Consider the following 18,667-nt stretch of genomic DNA (forward strand, 5'->3'; position numbering starts at 1 on the left):
GCCTTTCTGAGGTGACAAAGGAATCTCCATCTCTGTCGCTGCAGAAATGTCTCTGTTCCATACTGCCAGGTGGATAAGAAGCAGCAATCTCACCTGGATGTGTAAATCAGGTGTGCTTTCAATCCCACCTGAGCCTGGAATTCACTTCTCTACAGGTTTCATTCCCATCCTCACTTTTCCCCAAAGACTCATGGATGAGCATTCAGCACCTTCCTGAAACAGTAGAACATCCGGGAAGGAAAACAATAAATCGGTAGGAGTAGAGGAGCATTTCAAATCATCGAAGTGCTCGTTTGCACCCCCCACCCCCTTAAACTAATTGGTGCCTTTCCCTTCACGTTAGGAACCTGCCAAGCATCCAGAAGTACAAATGCCAGGATCTAGCAATGCTGCAAGTGTTAGAGGGAGACGTTTGAAAGACTCAGCTCCACATGAGGTTTCTCTCCAGACACTTGTTCGAGAGACCCCATTTCCTTTGGGGACAGGAGCCTTTCAGCATCTTCAGGAGCTCCTTGGGCTGAGCAAGTGCAGCAGAGGCCACAGTCAGGGGGTCATGGGAAAGGTGAGAGTGTCTGGTTCTCTAAGGCTCACATCACGTCCATTTTCCTTTCCAAGGGAAGAACAAGGAACAGGGAAAGTGAGGACAAAGCACACAATGACACCAATCTGGCAGTAGGTGATAAAGGAGAGAAGGAGGGAGCTCAGAGCTCTCCAGCTCCTAATTGATGGGCCATTAGGAAACTGCTGTGAAGTGGCTCAGGCTGAGCGTTGCCAGTGGCAAGAAGGGACAAGAGGAACAGGAGGATAAAGGAGGTTTCAGGAGGTCTTATGGGATCAGGGAGCACAAACCAGGGAATGCCTGTGAATCTGTGCAGTCTCCAGCCTCGGAGATGTCCAAAAGTCGTCAGGATTTGGGGATTAGCAGTGCCCTGACAGAGCTGAGGACAGCTCGGGAAGGTGAGAAACCTCAGTGGGGAAGAAGCCCCCGAGCTCCCAAGTGGCCTGGCCTGGCTGTGAAGCAGAGCTGGCCATTGCAGCTGCGGAGGTGAGGACTCCACTGCGAGCTGAGCGGGAACAGCCCCTTGCCATGAGCGAGGCCCCAGAGGCACGGAATGCTCACAGGGCCAATGGCTGAGGGAGCCTCGGGGGCTGCTGCTGGAGGAGCGAGAAACGCACAAGGAGCATCTCAGGCACTGCAAGGACAGCTCATTGCTCTGCCTGCTCCCGCCGCTGCTTCCTTTGCTCCCGCCGAGAGTCTCTCCCGGCAGCTCTGTTCTCTCGGGGCTGCCACGTGGCTTTCGGACTCTTCCGCACTCAGCAAACACGCAGCTTGCTCTCGGCATGCACCTCGCATATCTCATCCTCACCGTCTTCCTGGCCCAGCTCCTGGGTAAGTCCTGCCTTTTCTCCAAGGCTCTCCTCTTCTTCTTCTTCTCTCTTCCCACAGGAAACCCTCAACACCCTAAGCAGGACCTTATAGGGAAATACCAGGGAATAGATGGAAATGGATGAGAAAAATCCGTTCCTCTTTGTGGTTTTGTAAGTATTTGCTCAAGAAGCTCTTCGGTTTGTAAAGGAAAAGGGAAGGAAGAGAAACCTCAGTCTTCTTCTCTGTCTTTTCTCTCGCCATCAATGCATCTGCATCTGCCTCTCTCTTCTGATCCAAGTGCTGGCACCTCAGGAGATCTCAGCTTCTCTACAGTCCCACATTCTTCCCATTGAAATGTACATTCCAGGATCCCGTTAAACCTGCCACGGCTATCTCAAAGTTCTCAGGTCACTGACATTATCAGGGTGTCTCCTTCTGCTTCCAGGCTGACCCAGCTCTGCCACTGCTTCCAGTGTTCTCTGGGCTGTCAGCACAACCAGGGCTCCCTCTTTCCACTCCCAGCATTGTGTGTACTCAGGGATCGAGGAGCCTTCAGAGGTGACAGGGATGGGGAAGCAGGATGAACCTTTCTGCTGTACCCCGGTGGGCGCCTCAGGCAGCTGGAGGGGAGCTGTTTCCAGCTGGCAAAGTTCAGGCGTGCCAGGTTGTTCCCGGCTCCTCTGTGCAGGATGAATAATAGCAGAGACACAGCCCAGCTCTCCTTTGGGTGATGCAGAGCAAAGAGCTCTGAACTCCTGCCCAGAATCTTTCCGACCTCGGCTACAAGGCAGGGAGCTTTCTCCACCAGGGTTTTGTATCCACATCATTTAGCTTTCCATAGTAATTCCCCGGGGAAGTGCTGAAATTGACGTTCTTCCAGGTGCCACGGGGCAGGACACGGTCACCCAGGAAGATGGAGCAGTCACTGTGAAGCAGGGACAGCCCTTCCACACCACCTGCAAATACCAGAGCAGTATTTTCAGGGGATTGCTCTGGTACCAGCTGCAGAGAGGCCAAGCCCCACAGCTGGTCTCATATCAATCAGGGAGTGGCCCCAGGCACAGCGGCCGTATCAGCACGCACCTGAACACCACGGGCAAATACAGTGTCCTGCAGCTGGAGGAAGTGGAGCTCTCTGACAGTGCCTTGTACCTCTGTGCTCTGCAAGACACCCTGCTGCAGGGAGCTTCCTCGGCTGTGCAACAACCCAGGGCAGGGAGGGGATGTGTCAGGGCAAGGCTGAGCTTGGGGAACGGACCCAGATCTCACCCTGATGCTCACCTGAAGTTCCATCCACATGTGTGTACACTGCTCTGATGCTTTTGGACTGCGTTCATTTGAGCATTTCCCTTGGGGAAGTGTCTCAGCATACTTTGATTCATTCTGCATTGTGCAGTGTCTGAGAAAAGAAAAATACCCCCTGTGCTTGCCTGGGACCTTGTCCTGCCACACTCCAGCCTTTTGGCCCCACATGTCCCCAGCAGAGGCCAGGGCTGGTTGTGTGTTCCTGCCCTGTGTGCTCTTGGAGCAGCCCCGTTTGCATGGAGCCACGGGAAGCACGGATTTGTCTATGGCTCCACCGTGCTGAGCAGGGCCCTGGCTCTGTCCGTGTGTGTCCCTCAGCGGGAGGGAATTTGCTGCCTCTGCCAGGGACAGCGAGCACTGCTCTGGCCCTGAACAGCAGAGAGCAGCAGCTTCCCAGGCTCACAAACAGCTTGAGTGCAGCCGAGTGGGGCCGGCAGCTGCCCGCTGCAGGTGGGTGCGGGCTGGATCTGCTTCCCAAGCGGTGTCGCTGCTGTGTGCGATGGGACACAGCTGTCTCTTGTGCCTGGCCGTGCCCAAGGTCCTTGTGTCGCTGATTGTGCTGGTGCCGAGAGAGGCGGGGGCTGAGGGCGGCCGGGGCGGAGCTGGCGGCGTTGCAGAGGAGGCGGCACGGGCGCAGCAGAGCCGGGGCTGAGGGGCACAGCGAGGCTCGGCCGGCGGAGCGGCGGCATGCGGCGGTGTCGGGGCGCGGGGCTGGCGGCGCTGGCCGTGCTGCTGCTCGGTGCGCGGGGTTTGACACCAAGCGGGCCGGAGAACGGGTTGGAGTATTCCCCAGGGAGAATGGCACGGATTTTTCCCTCTCCACCCCAACTCCTTGTCTTCCCGCCTCTCTGCCATCTCTTATCCCTGCAAGTCTTCATAATTTTTGTTGGTTAAGCCTGCTTGTATATATACCTGCTTTTCCATACACATGTATCTTGCCCTATACATTCAGCATTTATATCTGCCCTGAATACAACATTCTGCTCTTCACTTCTCCATCCATCCGTGTATGTATGGACCTGACTTCTGCCTATTCTCTGCATGCATGAATTTCGAATTCCTCACATTCCCTTCTAGTCTGCGTCTACCTTGTGGCTAGTGTTCCTGACTCCGTCTGGCAAAGAACCCTCAGAATCCCACGGTTTTGACGATGTTTGTTCTTTCTTCCTTCTTTCCCAGGAGCGGCTGCAGACACAGACCAAGTGCAACAGAGGCCGTGGGCAGAGACCATCGAGGGCACCGGCCTGAACATCACTTGCCAGCACCCCAAAATTGCTGCCGACGCTACCCACTGGTATCGTCAATTCCCAGACCAAGCACCCCAGCTGGTAGCAACAGCTATCCGAGGCACAAAACCCGTAATGGAGCCAGAGGGGAGCCTGTCGGTGTCGGCAGATCGGCGTTCGAGTGCGCTGTGGCTCGGGCGGCCCCGGCGCGGGGACGCGGCCGTGTATTACTGCGCGCTGGGAGCCACGGGCAGAGGAGCCGGGGCTGCGGCCGGGCACGAACCGCCGCGGGCGGGGCCGGCCGGGGCCAGCAGGGGGCGCTGCCGCTCCGCCCGCCGGGGCCGCCTCGCCCCGCTCGGCCCGGGATCCCGGGGCGCTGCCGCCACCGGCAATGGCACCGCCACTGACACCAGCACCGGCACCGAGTCACCGACCAGCTTGGAGTCACCGGCCTCCCTCAGCCCCGCTTCTCAGCACTGGTTTCATGAGCCCCAGCTGCCTGATCTCCCTAGCACGAATCCCATCCAATCCCAAAGGCTTGTGAGCATCTACGTCGCTTAGCAAATCTTTAAGTTCTTCCGCCTGGATAACAGGAGTTCCGTGCTGCTTACCTTCCCTGTCTCCTAGATCAGGAGACCAGCTGTCCTGATGATCATCAATCCTACTCCTGAAGACTGAGGCAAAGAATGTGTTAAGCACCTCAGCCGTTCCGTCCTCTTAGCTGAATATATTCCCCACGGTGTCCAGTGAAGAATGGTGATTGTCCTCGGTCCTCGTTTATGTATTTGTAAAAACACTCTTTATTACCCCTTACAGAATTGGCCAAATCAAGTTCGAACTGAGCTTTGTCCTCTCTACTTTTCTTTCTGCATGATCTAATGACATCCTCCAACTCTTCCTGAGCTGCCTGCCCTTTTTCCAATAGTGAGACACACTCTTTTTATTCCCTGAGTTCCTGGGAATGCTCCCTTCTCATCCAGGCAGGTCTTCTCCTCCACCTCCTCATCTTTTGGCACGTAGGGCCAGGCTGCTCCTGTGCATTCAAGATTGCTTTCATAAAGTATATCTAGTCTTGTAGGGGCCCTTTCTTTTAAGGGGCTGCTTCCCAAGGGACATTCCAAATCAGTGTCCTGAACAGGCCACAGTCCACCCCCTGGAAGTCCACAGTACAGGTTTTGTTGATTTCCCTTCCTTTAAATACTATTGAAAACCGTGACATTTCATAGTTGCTGTGCCCAAAACAGCCTCCAGCCACCACATCTCCCACCAGCACTCCACTGGTTGTAAACAGCAGGTCTTCTGGGGCCCCACCCTTGGTAGGCTCCCTTTTACTTTGACATCTTGGAGAGCATCTGCAGGGGGGGGAATTATTGCAGAGAGACCAGGCCTGAATGTAGCAGAGAGATTTAATGAGTCACAAAGACACAAAGAAACTGACTGCAAGTGCACAACAGCAGTGCTGCGAGCCCGGGGCCATCTGAGAGTCCGTCCTCCTTGGCAGTGGAGAGGTTCCCACACGCTGCCTGTCTACCTGCCCCAGACAGGGAGACCACACTGATGGTCCCCACCAGGCTGCACTTGGTGACACCTTACTGCCAAGCGGAGACAAAGCAAACAAAGAAAAGGGGAAGGCAAAGCCTTCCAGCTCTCCTGATACCAACACTCAGAAATGTCCATCCTTGGCCCAGCACCATGTTCTGAGTAAAACCTGAGCCGTCACCACGGAGCTTTCCCAGCATCTTCTTCAGGGGAGGGACCTTCTGCCATTGTAGCACCTGGAAATGCCAGAGGGGTCACAGCCCCCAGAGCTGATGGGCACTCGGTAACAGCTGAGGATGCTGCCAACAGCAGCTGAGGTGGAGAATCCCACCACGGTGTTCTGTGGGAAGGAGCTGAGGATGGGCCAGGCAGGGTCACCACCACAAGGGAGGGCTCAATGACGACGGTGGAGTCCTGGCACTGCCTGACACAGGGCTCATGGCAGCTGTTGGCCAGCGGGGTGGGGCCGCAGGGCTGGCATGGCCAGCACGGGCTGTAGCAGGACATGTCTCAAAGTCAAAAGTGCACCTGGGAGAGGGAGCAGACAAGAAACAGATCACAAGGGTGAATGGAAGCAACCAAGGCCACTCCTGAGTTGGGAGCTGGAGCCTTGGCAAGGAGCTCTCTTCTTTGCCCTGCAAATAGCAGCCTGGCCCAGGGAGTCTCTCTCCTAATTTCTCAAGGAAGAGCCCCTGCAGCCACATTTAACCTTTCTCAATTACACAATGTCCCCCAAATATCTTTGCCATGAGAGTGGACTGAGCACAGAAGAAAACAACCTCCGCTGAGATATTTGTCCACTGGATCATTTTGTAAGAGCAAGAGAAAGGGAAGGGGCTTCAGACTCACCTGGTTTACAGTCTCAGAAGCTTCCTGGGTGCAGATGAGCAATGATGTAGCAGCGTGCAGGAGATTTGTCCAGGGAAGAGGCATTGAAATGGAGTCCCTGTTTCCTGAGCCCTCCTTTTCCAGCTGCTCTAAACAATCACGTTCTGCTACTGCCAGTTGCCAGCCCCAACAAGGATGGGTTCACCCAAGTTTCGATTTTTTAGCTTACTTCTGTTTGTAAAGTTGGGAGTGCCTCAGCAAGGCTTGGAGTGCTCAGACACATACAGACATACGGACACACAGACACATGGATACATGGACAGGTCTCCCCTATCCAGGGCACAGCTGCTCTTCCCTGTGCTGCGTCAGTTTGGTTTCGTGTACACGGGGAAGGTCTGAGGCTTTATGACCAGCTCCTGTATCCATGTGAGTGGAATTCTTTCCAGTGCCCTGAAGGACAATTCTGGAGTCCCCAAGAGGACAGCAAAGGGGAGATGTGAGTGAACAGATGATGGGAGCAAAGGAAACCCAGGGCCTGTCAATCCTCAGCTCCATGATACCAGCCCGATTCACTGATCCCCACCCTGACTCCGCTGCTTCGGACGTGCAGAGACCCGAGCGCCGCCCCACTCCCAGCGCGCTCGCCTCCCCTCCGTTCCCGGCCAGGAGTCGGCGAGAGCCCGAGCAGCGCCGGCGCAGGGCTGTGCCCCGGGGCGGAGCTGGCGGCGTTGCAGAGGAGGCGGCACGGGCGCAGCAGAGCCGGGGCTGAGGGGCACAGCGAGGCTCGGCCGGCGGAGCGGCGGCATGCGGCGGTGTCGGGGCGCGGGGCTGGCGGCGCTGGCCGCGCTGCTGCTCGGTGCGTGGGGGTGCCGAAGGGGGGCCGCGGTCTGGGGATGGGGTGATCCCGCAGGTCCTCGCAGGCTGCCGTCCTGCCTGGCTTTTTCACAGACCTCTTCCCGAGAGTTGTTCTCCCGTTCATCCCTCCCTTTTCTCCATCCCGTCGTCCCTCAGAACTGTCCTGATTTTATTCAATGTCCAACCCTGCACAAGCATTCCATTCCTCTCCTTCTTCATTAAAGTCAGTCCTTAGCCCTTCTAATTTTTCTTCTTTTCTTTTAGTGCTTTCTCCCACATCCACCCGTTCTCTAGTGACTGCACCGTTCTTACTGGCATTCACCGATTCATCTCTCCACAAAGCAATAGTGGACACTTCCATTCTTGCTTATCGTGATAAGCAAGATACTTAAGATCTTGCTTAGATCGGTCCTGTTTTTCTGATCATCTCTGTACGTTCCTGACTATTTCTGCGGGATTTGATGTGTGCAGTGGGGTAAAGTAGAATTTGAAGTTTCACCATTTTCTTTCCCCGGCAGTGCCTTCAGGCAGAGCCCAGGTACAGCAGGAGCCACTCCTGAAGACCACTGAGGACATCGGCATCAACATCAGCTGCTCACATCCCAAAATCCAGACCAACGATTGGATCCAGTGGTACCGTCAGCTGCCGAGCCGAGCACCCGAATTCCTCGCCCTCACTGCTAGAGGCTCCAAGGATGTGCCGGCCATTGCGGGCCAGCTGCGGGTGTCGGCAGACCGGCGCTGGAGCGCGCTGTGGCTCGGGCGGCCCCGGCGCGGGGACGCGGCCGTGTATTACTGCGCGCTGGGGGCCACGGGCAGAGGAGCCGGGGCTGCGGCCGGGCACGAACCGCCGCGGGCGGGGCCGGCCGGGGCCAGCAGGGGGCGCTGCCGCTCGGCCCGCCGGGCCCCGCGCGGCCCCGCAGCTCCTTCCTCTGCCCCGAGCCCGCACGCACCGACCCCGCACAGCCCCGCACGGCCCCGCACACGCCTCACAACCCGCCTGCAGCCTGCGCTCGCACACTCGCCACACACAGCCCGGCCTCCCCTCGCTCCCGAGCCCGCCGCCGCCTCACACCAAACTGCTGCCGCCTGCGCCTCTGCCAGCGCCTCTCGCCCTCCGGCCACGCCTGCTGCTGCTCTCAGCCTGCTTTGCAAAGCAAAGAGATGCTCCTGGAGAGCACCTGGCCTGGGAACTGACCAAGCAGCTGCACCCACAGACGCACAGGGGCTAATTCATGGACTGCTGTCACCTCAGTAGGTCATGGCATGAGAGGCGTTTGCAGTGAGCCTTTCTGAGGTGACAAAGGAATCTCCATCTCTGTCGCTGCAGAAATGTCTCTGTTCCATACTGCCAGGTGGATAAGAAGCAGCAATCTCACCTGGATGTGTAAATCAGGTGTGCTTTCAATCCCACCTGAGCCTGGAATTCACTTCTCTACAGGTTTCATTCCCATCCTCGCTTTTCCCCAAGCACTCATGGATGAGCATTCAGCACCTTCCTGAAACAGTAGAACATCCGGGAAGGAAAACAATAAATCGGTAGGCGTAGAGGAGCATTTCAAATCATCGAAGTGCTCGTTTGCACCCCCCACCCCCTTAAACTAATTGGTGCCTTTCCCTTCACGTTAGGAACCTGCCAAGCATCCAGAAGTACAAATGCCAGGATCTAGCAATGCTGCAAGTGTTAGAGGGAGACATTTGAAAGACTCAGCTCCACATGAGGTTTCTCTCCAGACACTTGTTCGAGAGACCTCATTTCCTTTGGGGACAGGAGCCTTTCAGCATCTTCAGGAGCTCCTTGGGCTGAGCACGTGCAGCAGAGGCCACAGTCAGGGCATGGGAAAGGTGAGAGTGTCTGGTTCTCTAAGGCTCACATCACGTCCATTTTCCTTTCCAAGGGAAGAACAAGGAACAGGGAAAGTGAGGAACACAATGACACAATGCACACAATGACACCAATCTGGCAGTAGGTGATAAAGGAGAGAAGGAGGGAGCTCAGAGCTCTCCAGCTTCTAATTGATGGGCCATTAGGAAACTGCTGTGAAGTGGCTCAGGCTGAGCGTTGCCAGTGGCAAGAAGGGACAAGAGGAACAGGAGGATAAAGGAGGTTTCAGGAGGTCTTATGGGATCAGGGAGCACAAACCAGGGAATGCCTGTGAATCTGTGCAGTCTCCAGCCTCGGAGATGTCCAAAAGTCGTCAGGATTTGGGGATTAGCAGTGCCCTGACAGAGCTGAGGACACCTCGGGAAGGTGAGAAACCTCAGTGGGGAAGAAGCCCCCGAGCTCCCAAGTGGCCAGGCCTGGCTGTGAAGCAGAGCTGGCCATTGCAGCTGCGGAGGTGAGGACTCCACTGCGAGCTGAGCGGGAACAGCCCCTTGCCATGAGCGAGGCCCCAGAGGCACGGAATGCTCACAGGGCCAATGGCTGAGGGAGCCTCGGGGGCTGCTGCTGGAGGAGCGAGAAACGCACAAGGAGCATCTCAGGCACTGCAAGGACAGCTCATTGCTCTGCCTGCTCCCGCCGCTGCTTCCTTTGCTCCCGCCGAGAGTCTCTCCCGGCAGCTCTGTTCTCTCGGGGCTGCCACGTGGCTTTCGGACTCTTCCGCACTCAGCAAACACGCAGCTTGCTCTCGGCATGCACCTCGCATATCTCATCCTCACCGTCTTCCTGGCCCAGCTCCTGGGTAAGTCCTGCCTTTTCTCCAAGGCTCTCCTCTTCTTCTTCTTCTCTCTTCCCACAGGAAACCCTCAACACCCTAAGCAGGACCTTATAGGGAAATACCAGGGAATAGATGGAAATGGATGAGAAAAATCCGTTCCTCTTTGTGGTTTTGTAAGTATTTGCTCAAGAAGCTCTTCGGTTTGTAAAGGAAAAGGGAAGGAAGAGAAACCTCAGTCTTCTTCTCTGTCTTTTCTCTCGCCATCAATGCATCTGCATCTGCCTCTCTCTTCTGATCCAAGTGCTGGCACCTCAGGAGATCTCAGCTTCTCTACAGTCCCACATTCTTCCCATTGAAATGTACATTCCAGGATCCCGTTAAACCTGCCACGGCTATCTCAAAGTTCTCAGGTCACTGACATTATCAGGGTGTCTCCTTCTGCTTCCAGGCTGACCCAGCTCTGCCACTGCTTCCAGTGTTCTCTGGGCTGTCAGCACAACCAGGGCTCCCTCTTTCCACTCCCAGCGTTGTGTGTACTCAGGGATCAAGGAGCCTTCAGAGGTGACAGGGATGGGGAAGCAGGATGAACCTTTCTGCTGTACCCCGGTGGGCGCCTCAGGCAGCTGGAGGGGAGCTGTTTCCAGCTGGCAAAGTTCAGGCGTGCCAGGTTGTTCCCGGCTCCTCTGTGCAGGATGAATAATAGCAGAGACACAGCCCAGCTCTCCTTTGGGTGATGCAGAGCAAAGAGCTCTGAACTCCTGCCCAGAATCTTTCCGACCTCGGCTACAAGGCAGGGAGCTTTCTCCACCAGGGTTTTGTATCCACATCATTTAGCTTTCCATAGTAATTCCCCGGGGAAGTGCTGAAATTGACGTTCTTCCAGGTGCCACGGGGCAGGACACGGTCACCCAGGAAGATGGAGCAGTCACTGTGAAGCAGGGACAGCCCTTCCACACCACCTGCAAATACCAGAGCAGTATTTTCAGGGGATTGCTCTGGTACCAGCTGCAGAGAGGCCAAGCCCCACAGCTGGTCTCATATCAATCAGGGAGTGGCCCCAGGCACAGCGGCCGTATCAGCACGCACCTGAACACCACGGGCAAATACAGTGTCCTGCAGCTGGAGGAAGTGGAGCTCTCTGACAGTGCCTTGTACCTCTGTGCTCTGCAAGACACCCTGCTGCAGGGAGCTTCCTCGGCTGTGCAACAACCCAGGGCAGGGAGGGGATGTGTCAGGGCAAGGCTGAGCTTGGGGAACGGACCCTGATCTCACCCTGATGCTCACCTGAAGTTCCACCCACATGTGTGTACACTGCTCTGATGGTTTTGACCCCATTCATTCTTCCTGTTTCCTTGACAAACTATTTTGGACTATTTTGACTCATTTCTGCATTTTGCAGTGTCTGAGAAAAGAAAAATACCCCCTGTGCTTGCCAGGGACCTTGTCCTGCCACACTCCAGCCGTGCTGCTTTTGGCCCCACATGTCCCCAGCAGAGGCCAGGGCTGGTTGTGTGTTCCTGCCTCGTGTGCTCTTGGAGCAGCCCCGTTTGCATGGAGCCACGGGAAGCACGGATTTGTCTATGGCTCCACCGTGCTGAGCAGGGCCCTGGCTCTGTCCGTGTGTGTCCCTCAGCGGGAGGGAATTTGCTGCCTCTGCCAGGGACAGCGAGCACTGCTCTGGCCCTGAACAGCAGAGAGCAGCAGCTTCCCAGGCTCACAAACAGCCTGAGTGCAGCCGAGTGGGGCCGGCAGCTGCCCGCTGCAGGTGGGTGCGGGCTGGATCTGCTTCCCAAGCGGTGTCGCTGCTGTGTGCGATGGGACACAGCTGTCTCTTGTGCCTGGCCGTGCCCAAGGTCCTTGTGTCGCTGATTGTGCTGGTGCCGAGAGAGGCGGGGGCTGAGGGCGGCCGGGGCGGAGCTGGCGGCGTTGCAGAGGAGGCGGCACGGGCGCAGCAGAGCCGGGGCTGAGGGGCACAGCGAGGCTCGGCCGGCGGAGCGGCGGCATGCGGCGGTGTCGGGGCGCGGGGCTGGCGGCGCTGGCCGTGCTGCTGCTCGGTGCGTGGGGGTGCCGAAGGGGGGCCGTGGTCTGGGGATGGGGTGATCCCGCAGGTCCTCGCAGGCTGCCGTCCTGCCTGGCTTTTTCACAGACCTCTTCCCGAGAGTTGTTCTCCCGTTCATCCTTCCCTCTTCTCCATCCTCAAGTTGTATTCTATGCCAAAACCTGCACAAGAATTCCTTTTTTATAACTCACGAAGTCAGTCCTTAGCCCTTGTTAGTTTTCTTCTTGTCTTTTTGGGTTTTCTCCCACATCCTCCCGTTCTCCATTGACCCTCCTAATCGTTCTATGATTCACGCATTCATCTCTCCACAAAAGTTTCATGGAAACTTCTATTGCTGCGTTTCTTGGCAACCTCTGGAAAGTGTTTTCCTCCTCATCTCTCTGTGTTCCTGACTGCTTCTGCAGGCTTTGGTCTGGGAATTGGCAGCCACACCTGGATAGAAAGTCGGAGTTGAGGTTTGTTCCTCTTCTCTCCCTGGCAGTGGCTGCGGTCAGAGCCCAAGTGCAGCAAGAGCCATTCCTGGAGATTGTTGAGGGCAGCAGCATCACCATCAAGTGCTCACACTCCAATATACGGACTGGCGATTTTATCTACTTCTTGCGTCAGCGGCCGGGCCAAACGCCGGAACTCCTGGGGGTCATTGCTAAAGGCTCCAAGGAGGTGCGAGCCCCTGAAGGACGCCTGTCGGTGTCGGCAGATCGGCGTTCGAGTGCGCTGTGGCTCGGGCGGCCCCGGCGCGGGGACGCGGCCGTGTATTACTGCGCGCTGGGAGCCACGGGCAGAGGAGCCGGGGCTGCGGCCGGGCACGAACCGCCGCGGGCGGGGCCGGCCGGGGCCAGCAGGGGGCGCTGCCGCTCCGCCCGCCGGGGCCGCCTCGCCCCGCTCGGCCCGGGATCCCGGGGCGCTGCCGCCACCGGCAATGGCACCGCCACCGACACCTGCACTGACACCAGCACCGGCACCGAGTCACCGACCAGCTTGGAGTCACCGGCCTCCCTCAGCCCCTCTTCTCAGCACTGGTTTCATGAGCCCCAGCTGCCTGATCTCCCTAGCACGAATCCCATCCAATCCCAAAGACTTGTGGGCATCTATGTCGCTTAGCAAATCTTTAAGTTCCTCCGTCTGGATAACAGGAGTTCCGTGCTGCTTACCTTCCCTGTCTCCTAGATCAGGAGACCAGTTGTCCTGATGATCATCAATCCTATTCCTGAAGACTGAGGCAAATAAGGTTTTAAGCACCTCAGCCGTACTCTCGTCTTAGCTGAATATATTCCCCACGGTGTCCAATGAAGAATGGTGATTGTCTTCGGTCCTCATTAATGTATTTGTAAAAACACTCTTTATTACCCCTTACAGAATTGGCCAGATCAAGTTCGAACTGAGCTTGGTCCTCTCTACTTTTCTTTCTGCATGATCTAATGACATCCTCCAACCCGTCCTGAGCTGCTTGCCCTTTTTCCAATAGTGAGACACACTCTTTTTATTCCCTGAGTTCCTGGGAATGCTCCCTTCTCAACCAGGCAGGTCTTCTCCTCCACCTCCTCATCTTTTGGCACGTAGGGCCAGGCTGCTCCTGTGCATTCAAGATTGCTTTCATTAAGTATATCCAGTCTTGTAGGGCCCCTTTCTTTTAAGGGGCTGCTTCCCAAGGGACATTCCAAATCAGTGTCCTCAACAGGCCAAAGTCCACCCTCTGGAAGTCTACGGTAGAGGTTTTGTTGATTTCCCTTCCTTTAAATACTATTGAAAACCGTGACATTTCATAGTTGCTGTGCCCAAAACAGCCTCCAGCCACCACATCTCCCACCAGCACTCCTCTGGTTGTAAACAGCAGGTCTTCTGGGGCCCCACCCTTGATAAGCTCCCTTTTACTTCGACAGCTTGGAGAGCATCTGCAGGGGGGAGAATGATTGCAGAGAGACCAGGCCTGAATGCAGCAGAGAGATTTAATGAGTCACAAAGACACAAAGAAACTGACTGCAAGTGCACAACAGCAGTGCTGCCAGCCCGGGGCCATCTGACAGTCCGTCCTCCTTGGCAGTGGAGAGGTGTAAGAGGCTGTCTGAAGCCCCCACATTTGCCTACTGATTGCCACGAGGAGAAACCCCTTCCCCCCACTACAGTTCCGGCTTGGAGGGAGCGGCAGTGCAGGTGCAACTGCTGTACCTTAGGTTAGCTGTTCTGAACTAGGCCTTGGCAAGGAGTTGGCAAGGACCTGGCATGGAGCCAGCAAGGAACGGCCTACTGCATATTCACCCACTCTCCACCATTTAAGCTGAATGAACTTTTGGGGTGACTCTAGTGGTCTCTCACTGAAGACCCCTCATCTGCCTCGTTACCACTGTGACTGACGGATGGAGATCGAAAACCCCCTCCCAAGGACTGAGACTGAGACCCCTACCACAGGGAGTGGGGAAACCACTAATGACATGACCTGTTCTTCTTCAGTGATTCCAATGGACTTATTCTTCATTGTGTTCATCCTGCCTTGGTGCTTTCAGTGGACTCACCTGTTCCCCCGCAGCAATCACAATAGACTCTCATTGTCCTGCATGTTCCCCCCTTTTCCCTCTGTGAACTATAACTGGACACCCGAGTTGACCAGAACTTCGAAGACTTCCCCGACACGACAGACGGATCCTCATCTTCCAGACCACTGAGGATCTCGCCTGTGTTGGTAGCTATTCCAATCCCTCTGCTCTCTCTCTCTCTATCCATTTCTCTCCTTTCTCTTACCCCACTATCGCATTTCCTCTTTTGGCCCCTAATAAAGGAGCATTTGTTGGGATTAACTGACAGTCCCCTGCTGTTTGCCTTTTTGCATTTTGGGATTGGTGAAAAGAATCATCATGACACCCCACAACAAGCGGATTGTGACAAGAGGTTCCCACACGCTGCCTGTCTACCTGCCCCAGACAGGGAGACCACACTGATGGTCCCCACCAGGCTGCACTTGGTGACACCTTACTGCCAAGGGGAGACAAAGCAAACAAAGAAAAGGGGAAGGCAAAGCCTTCCAGCTCTCCTGGGACCAACATTGAAAAATGTCCATCCTTGGCCCAGCACCATGTTCTGAGTAAAACCTGAGCCCTCACCACGGGGCTTTCCCAGCATCTTCTACAGGGGAGGGACCTTCTGCCATTGTAGCACCTGGAAATGCCAGAGGGGTCACAGCCCCCAGAGCTGATGGGCACTAGGTAACAGCTGAGGATGCTGCCAACAGCAGCTGAGGTGGAGAATCCCACCACGGTGTTCTGTGGGAAGGAGCTGAGGATGGGGCCAGGCAGGGTCACCACCACAGGGGAGGGCTCAATGACGACGGTGGAGTCCTGGCACTGCCTGACACAGGGCTCATGGCAGCTGTTGGCCAGCGGGGTGGGGCCGCAGGGCCGGCATGGCCAGCACGGGCTGTAGCAGGACATGTCTCAAAGTCAAAAGTGCACCTGGGAGAGGGAGCAGACAAGAAACAGATCACAAGAGTGAATGGGAGCAACCAAGGCCACTCTTGAGTTGGGAGCTGGAGGTTTGGCAAGGAGCTCTCTTCTTTGCCCTGCAAATAGCAGCCTGGCCCAGGGAGTCTCTCTCCTAATTTCTCAAGGAAGAGCCCCTGCAGCCACATTTAACCTTTCTCAATTACACAATGTCCCCCAAATATCTTTGCCATGAGAGTGGACTGAGCACAGAAGAAAACAACCTCCGCTGAGATATTTGTCTACTGGATCATTTTGTAAGAGCAAGAGAAAGGGAAGGGGCTCCAGACTCACCTGGTTTACAGTCTCAGAAGCTTCCTGGGTGCAGATGAGCAATGATGTAGCAGCGTGCAGGAGATTTGTCCAGGGAAGAGGCATTGAAATGGAGTCCCTGTTCCCTGAGACCTCCTTTTCCAGCTGCTCTAAACAATCACGTTCTGCTACTGCCAGTTGCCAGCCCCAACAAGGATGGGTTCACCCAAGTTTCGATTTTTTAGCTTACTTCTGTTTGTAAAGTTGGGAGTGCCTCAGCAAGGCTTGGAGTGCTCAGACACATACAGACATACGGATACACAGACACATGGATACACGAACAGGTCTCCCCTATCCAGGGCACAGCTGCTCTTCCCTGTGCTGCGTCAGTTTGGTTTCGTGTACACGGGGAAGGTCTGAGGCTTTATGACCAGCTCCTGTATCCATGTGAGTGGAATTCTTTCCAGTGCCCTGAAGGACAATTCGGGAGTCCCCAAGAGGACAGCAAAGGGGAGATGTGAGTGAACAGATGATGGGAGCAAAGGAAACCCAGGGCCTGTCAATCCTCAGCTCCATGATACCAGCCCGATCCACTGATCCCCACCCTGACTCCGCTGCTTCGGACGTGCAGAGACCCGAGCGCCGCCCCACTCCCAGCGCGCTCGCCTCCCCTCCGTTCCCGGCCAGGAGTCGGCGAGAGCCCGAGCAGCGCCGGCGCAGGGCTGTGCCCCGGGGCGGAGCTGGCGGCGTTGCAGAGGAGGCGGCACGGGCGCAGCAGAGCCGGGGCTGAGGGGCACAGCGAGGCTCGGCCGGCGGAGCGGCGGCATGCGGCGGTGTCGGGGCGCGGGGCTGGCGGTGCTGCCCGTGGTGCTGCTCGGTGCGCGGGGGTGCCGAAGAGGGGCCGGGTCTTAGACTGGCCTGATCCCGCACGTTTTCGGAGGCTGCTGTCCTGCCTGGCTTCTTCGCAGACCTCTGCCCGAGAGCTGTTCTCCCGTTCATCCCTCCCTATTCTCCATCCCATAGTCTCTCAGAAATCTCCTGATTCTTTTCTTTATTCAACCCTGCTCAAGCATTCCATTCCTCTCCTTCTTTATTACTTACAAAGTCAGTCCTTAGCCCTTCTAACTTTTCTTCTTTCTTTTTCTGCTGTCTCCCACATCCTCCCGCTCTCCAGCTCCTGCACCATTCTTCCTGTCACTCATGCATTCATTTTTCCACAAACCATTCATGGACACTTCCATTCCTGCTTATCGTGATATCCCCTCGGTGCTGTATTCCTATTCATCTCTCTACGTTCCTGACTGTTTCTGCGGGCTTTCTTCTGTGAAGCAGGGCAATGCAGGATTTCAGTCTTGTCCTTTTTCTGTTCCCGGCAGTGGCTTCAGGCAGAGCCCAGGTACAGCAGGAGCCACTGCTGGAGACCACCGAGGGCACCGGCATCAACATCAGCTGCTCACATCCCAAAAAAGTGAGCGGCGATTACATCCATTTCTACCGTCAGCTCCCGGGCCGAGCACCCGAATTCCTCTCCTTCGCTATTAGAGGCTCCAAGGATGTGCCGGCCATTGCAGGAGAGCTGCGGGTGTCGGAGGACGGGCGTTCGAGTGCGCTGTGGCTCGGGCGGCCCCGGCGCGGGGACGCGGCCGTGTATTACTGCGCGCTGGGGGCCACGGGCAGAGGAGCCGGGGCTGCGGCCGGGCACGAACCGCCGCGGGCGGGGCCGGCCGGGGCCAGCAGGGGGCGCTGCCGCTCGGCCCGCCGGGCCCCGCGCGGCCCCGCAGCTCCTTCCTCTGCCCCGAGCCCGCACGCACCGACCCCGCACAGCCCCGCACGGCCCCGCACACGCCTCACAACCCGCCTGCAGCCTGCGCTCGCACACTCGCCACACACAGCCCGGCCTCCCCTCGCTCCCGAGCCCGCCGCCGCCTCACACCAAACTGCTGCCGCCTGCGCCTCTGCCAGCGCCTCTCGCCCTCCGGCCACGCCTGCTGCTGCTCTCAGCCTGCTTTGCAAAGCAAAGAGATGCTCCTGGAGAGCACCTGGCCTGGGAACTGACCAAGCAGCTGCACCCACAGACGCACAGGGGCTAATTCATGGACTGCTGTCACCTCAGTAGGTCATGGCATGAGAGGCGTTTGCAGTGAGCCTTTCTGAGGTGACAAAGGAATCTCCATCTCTGTCGCTGCAGAAATGTCTCTGTTCCATACTGCCAGGTGGATAAGAAGCAGCAATCTCACCTGGATGTGTAAATCAGGTGTGCTTTCAATCCCACCTGAGCCTGGAATTCACTTCTCTACAGGTTTCATTCCCATCCTCGCTTTTCCCCAAGCACTCATGGATGAGCATTCAGCACCTTCCTGAAACAGTAGAACATCCGGGAAGGAAAACAATAAATCGGTAGGAGTAGAGGAGCATTTCAAATCATCGAAGTGTTCGTTTTCACCCCCCACCCCCTTAAACTAATTGGTCCATTCCCTTCACGTTAGGAACCTGTCAAGCATCCAGAAGTACAAATGCCAGGATCTAGCAATGCTGCAAGTGTTAGAGGGAGACATTTGAAAGACTCAGCTCCACATGAGGTTTCTCTCCAGACACTTGTTCGAGAGACCCCATTTCCTTTGAGGACAGGAGCCTTTCAGCATCTAGAGGAGCTCCTTGGGCTGAGCACGTGCAGCAGAGGCCACAGTCAGGGCATGGGAAAGGTGAGAGCGTCTGGTTCTCTAAGGCTCACATCACGTCCATTTTCCTTTCCAAGGGAAGAACAAGGAACAGGGAAAGTGAGGAACACAATGACACAATGCACACAATGACACCCATCTGGCAGTAGGTGATAAAGGAGAGAAGGAGGGAGCTCAGAGCTCTCCAGCTTCTAATTGATGGGCCATTAGGAAACTGCTGTGAAGTGGCTCAGGCTGAGCGTTGCCAGTGGCAAGAAGGGACAAGAGGAACAGGAGGATAAAGGAGGTTTGAGGAGGTCTTATGGGATCAGGGAGCACAAACCAGGGAATGCTTGTGAATCTGTGTAGTCTCCAGCCTCGGAGCTGTCCAAAAGTCGTCAGGATTTGGGGATTAGCAGTGCCCTGACAGAGCTGAGGACACCTCGG

The 18,667-nt window shown here is 56.3% G+C and overlaps 1 protein-coding gene and 1 gene segment (V, D, J or C); one reads left to right on the forward strand and one right to left on the reverse strand.

Annotated features, from left to right (window-relative positions):
- Nucleotides 1-18,667, reverse strand: part of LOC128800286 (M1-specific T cell receptor alpha chain-like) — a 226,754-nt gene that overhangs the window by 118,863 nt on the left and 89,224 nt on the right. The gene's annotated exons all lie outside the window — the stretch shown is intronic.
- LOC128800309 (T cell receptor alpha variable 1-2-like) lies at nucleotides 9,713-11,133 on the forward strand. The segment is given in 2 exon segments: nucleotides 9,713-9,806; nucleotides 10,666-11,133. Coding segments are annotated over 2 exon segments (432 nt in total).

Source organism: Vidua chalybeata, chromosome 26 (genome assembly GCF_026979565.1).
Source record: "Vidua chalybeata isolate OUT-0048 chromosome 26, bVidCha1 merged haplotype, whole genome shotgun sequence".
Taxonomy (NCBI): domain Eukaryota; kingdom Metazoa; phylum Chordata; class Aves; order Passeriformes; family Viduidae; genus Vidua; species Vidua chalybeata.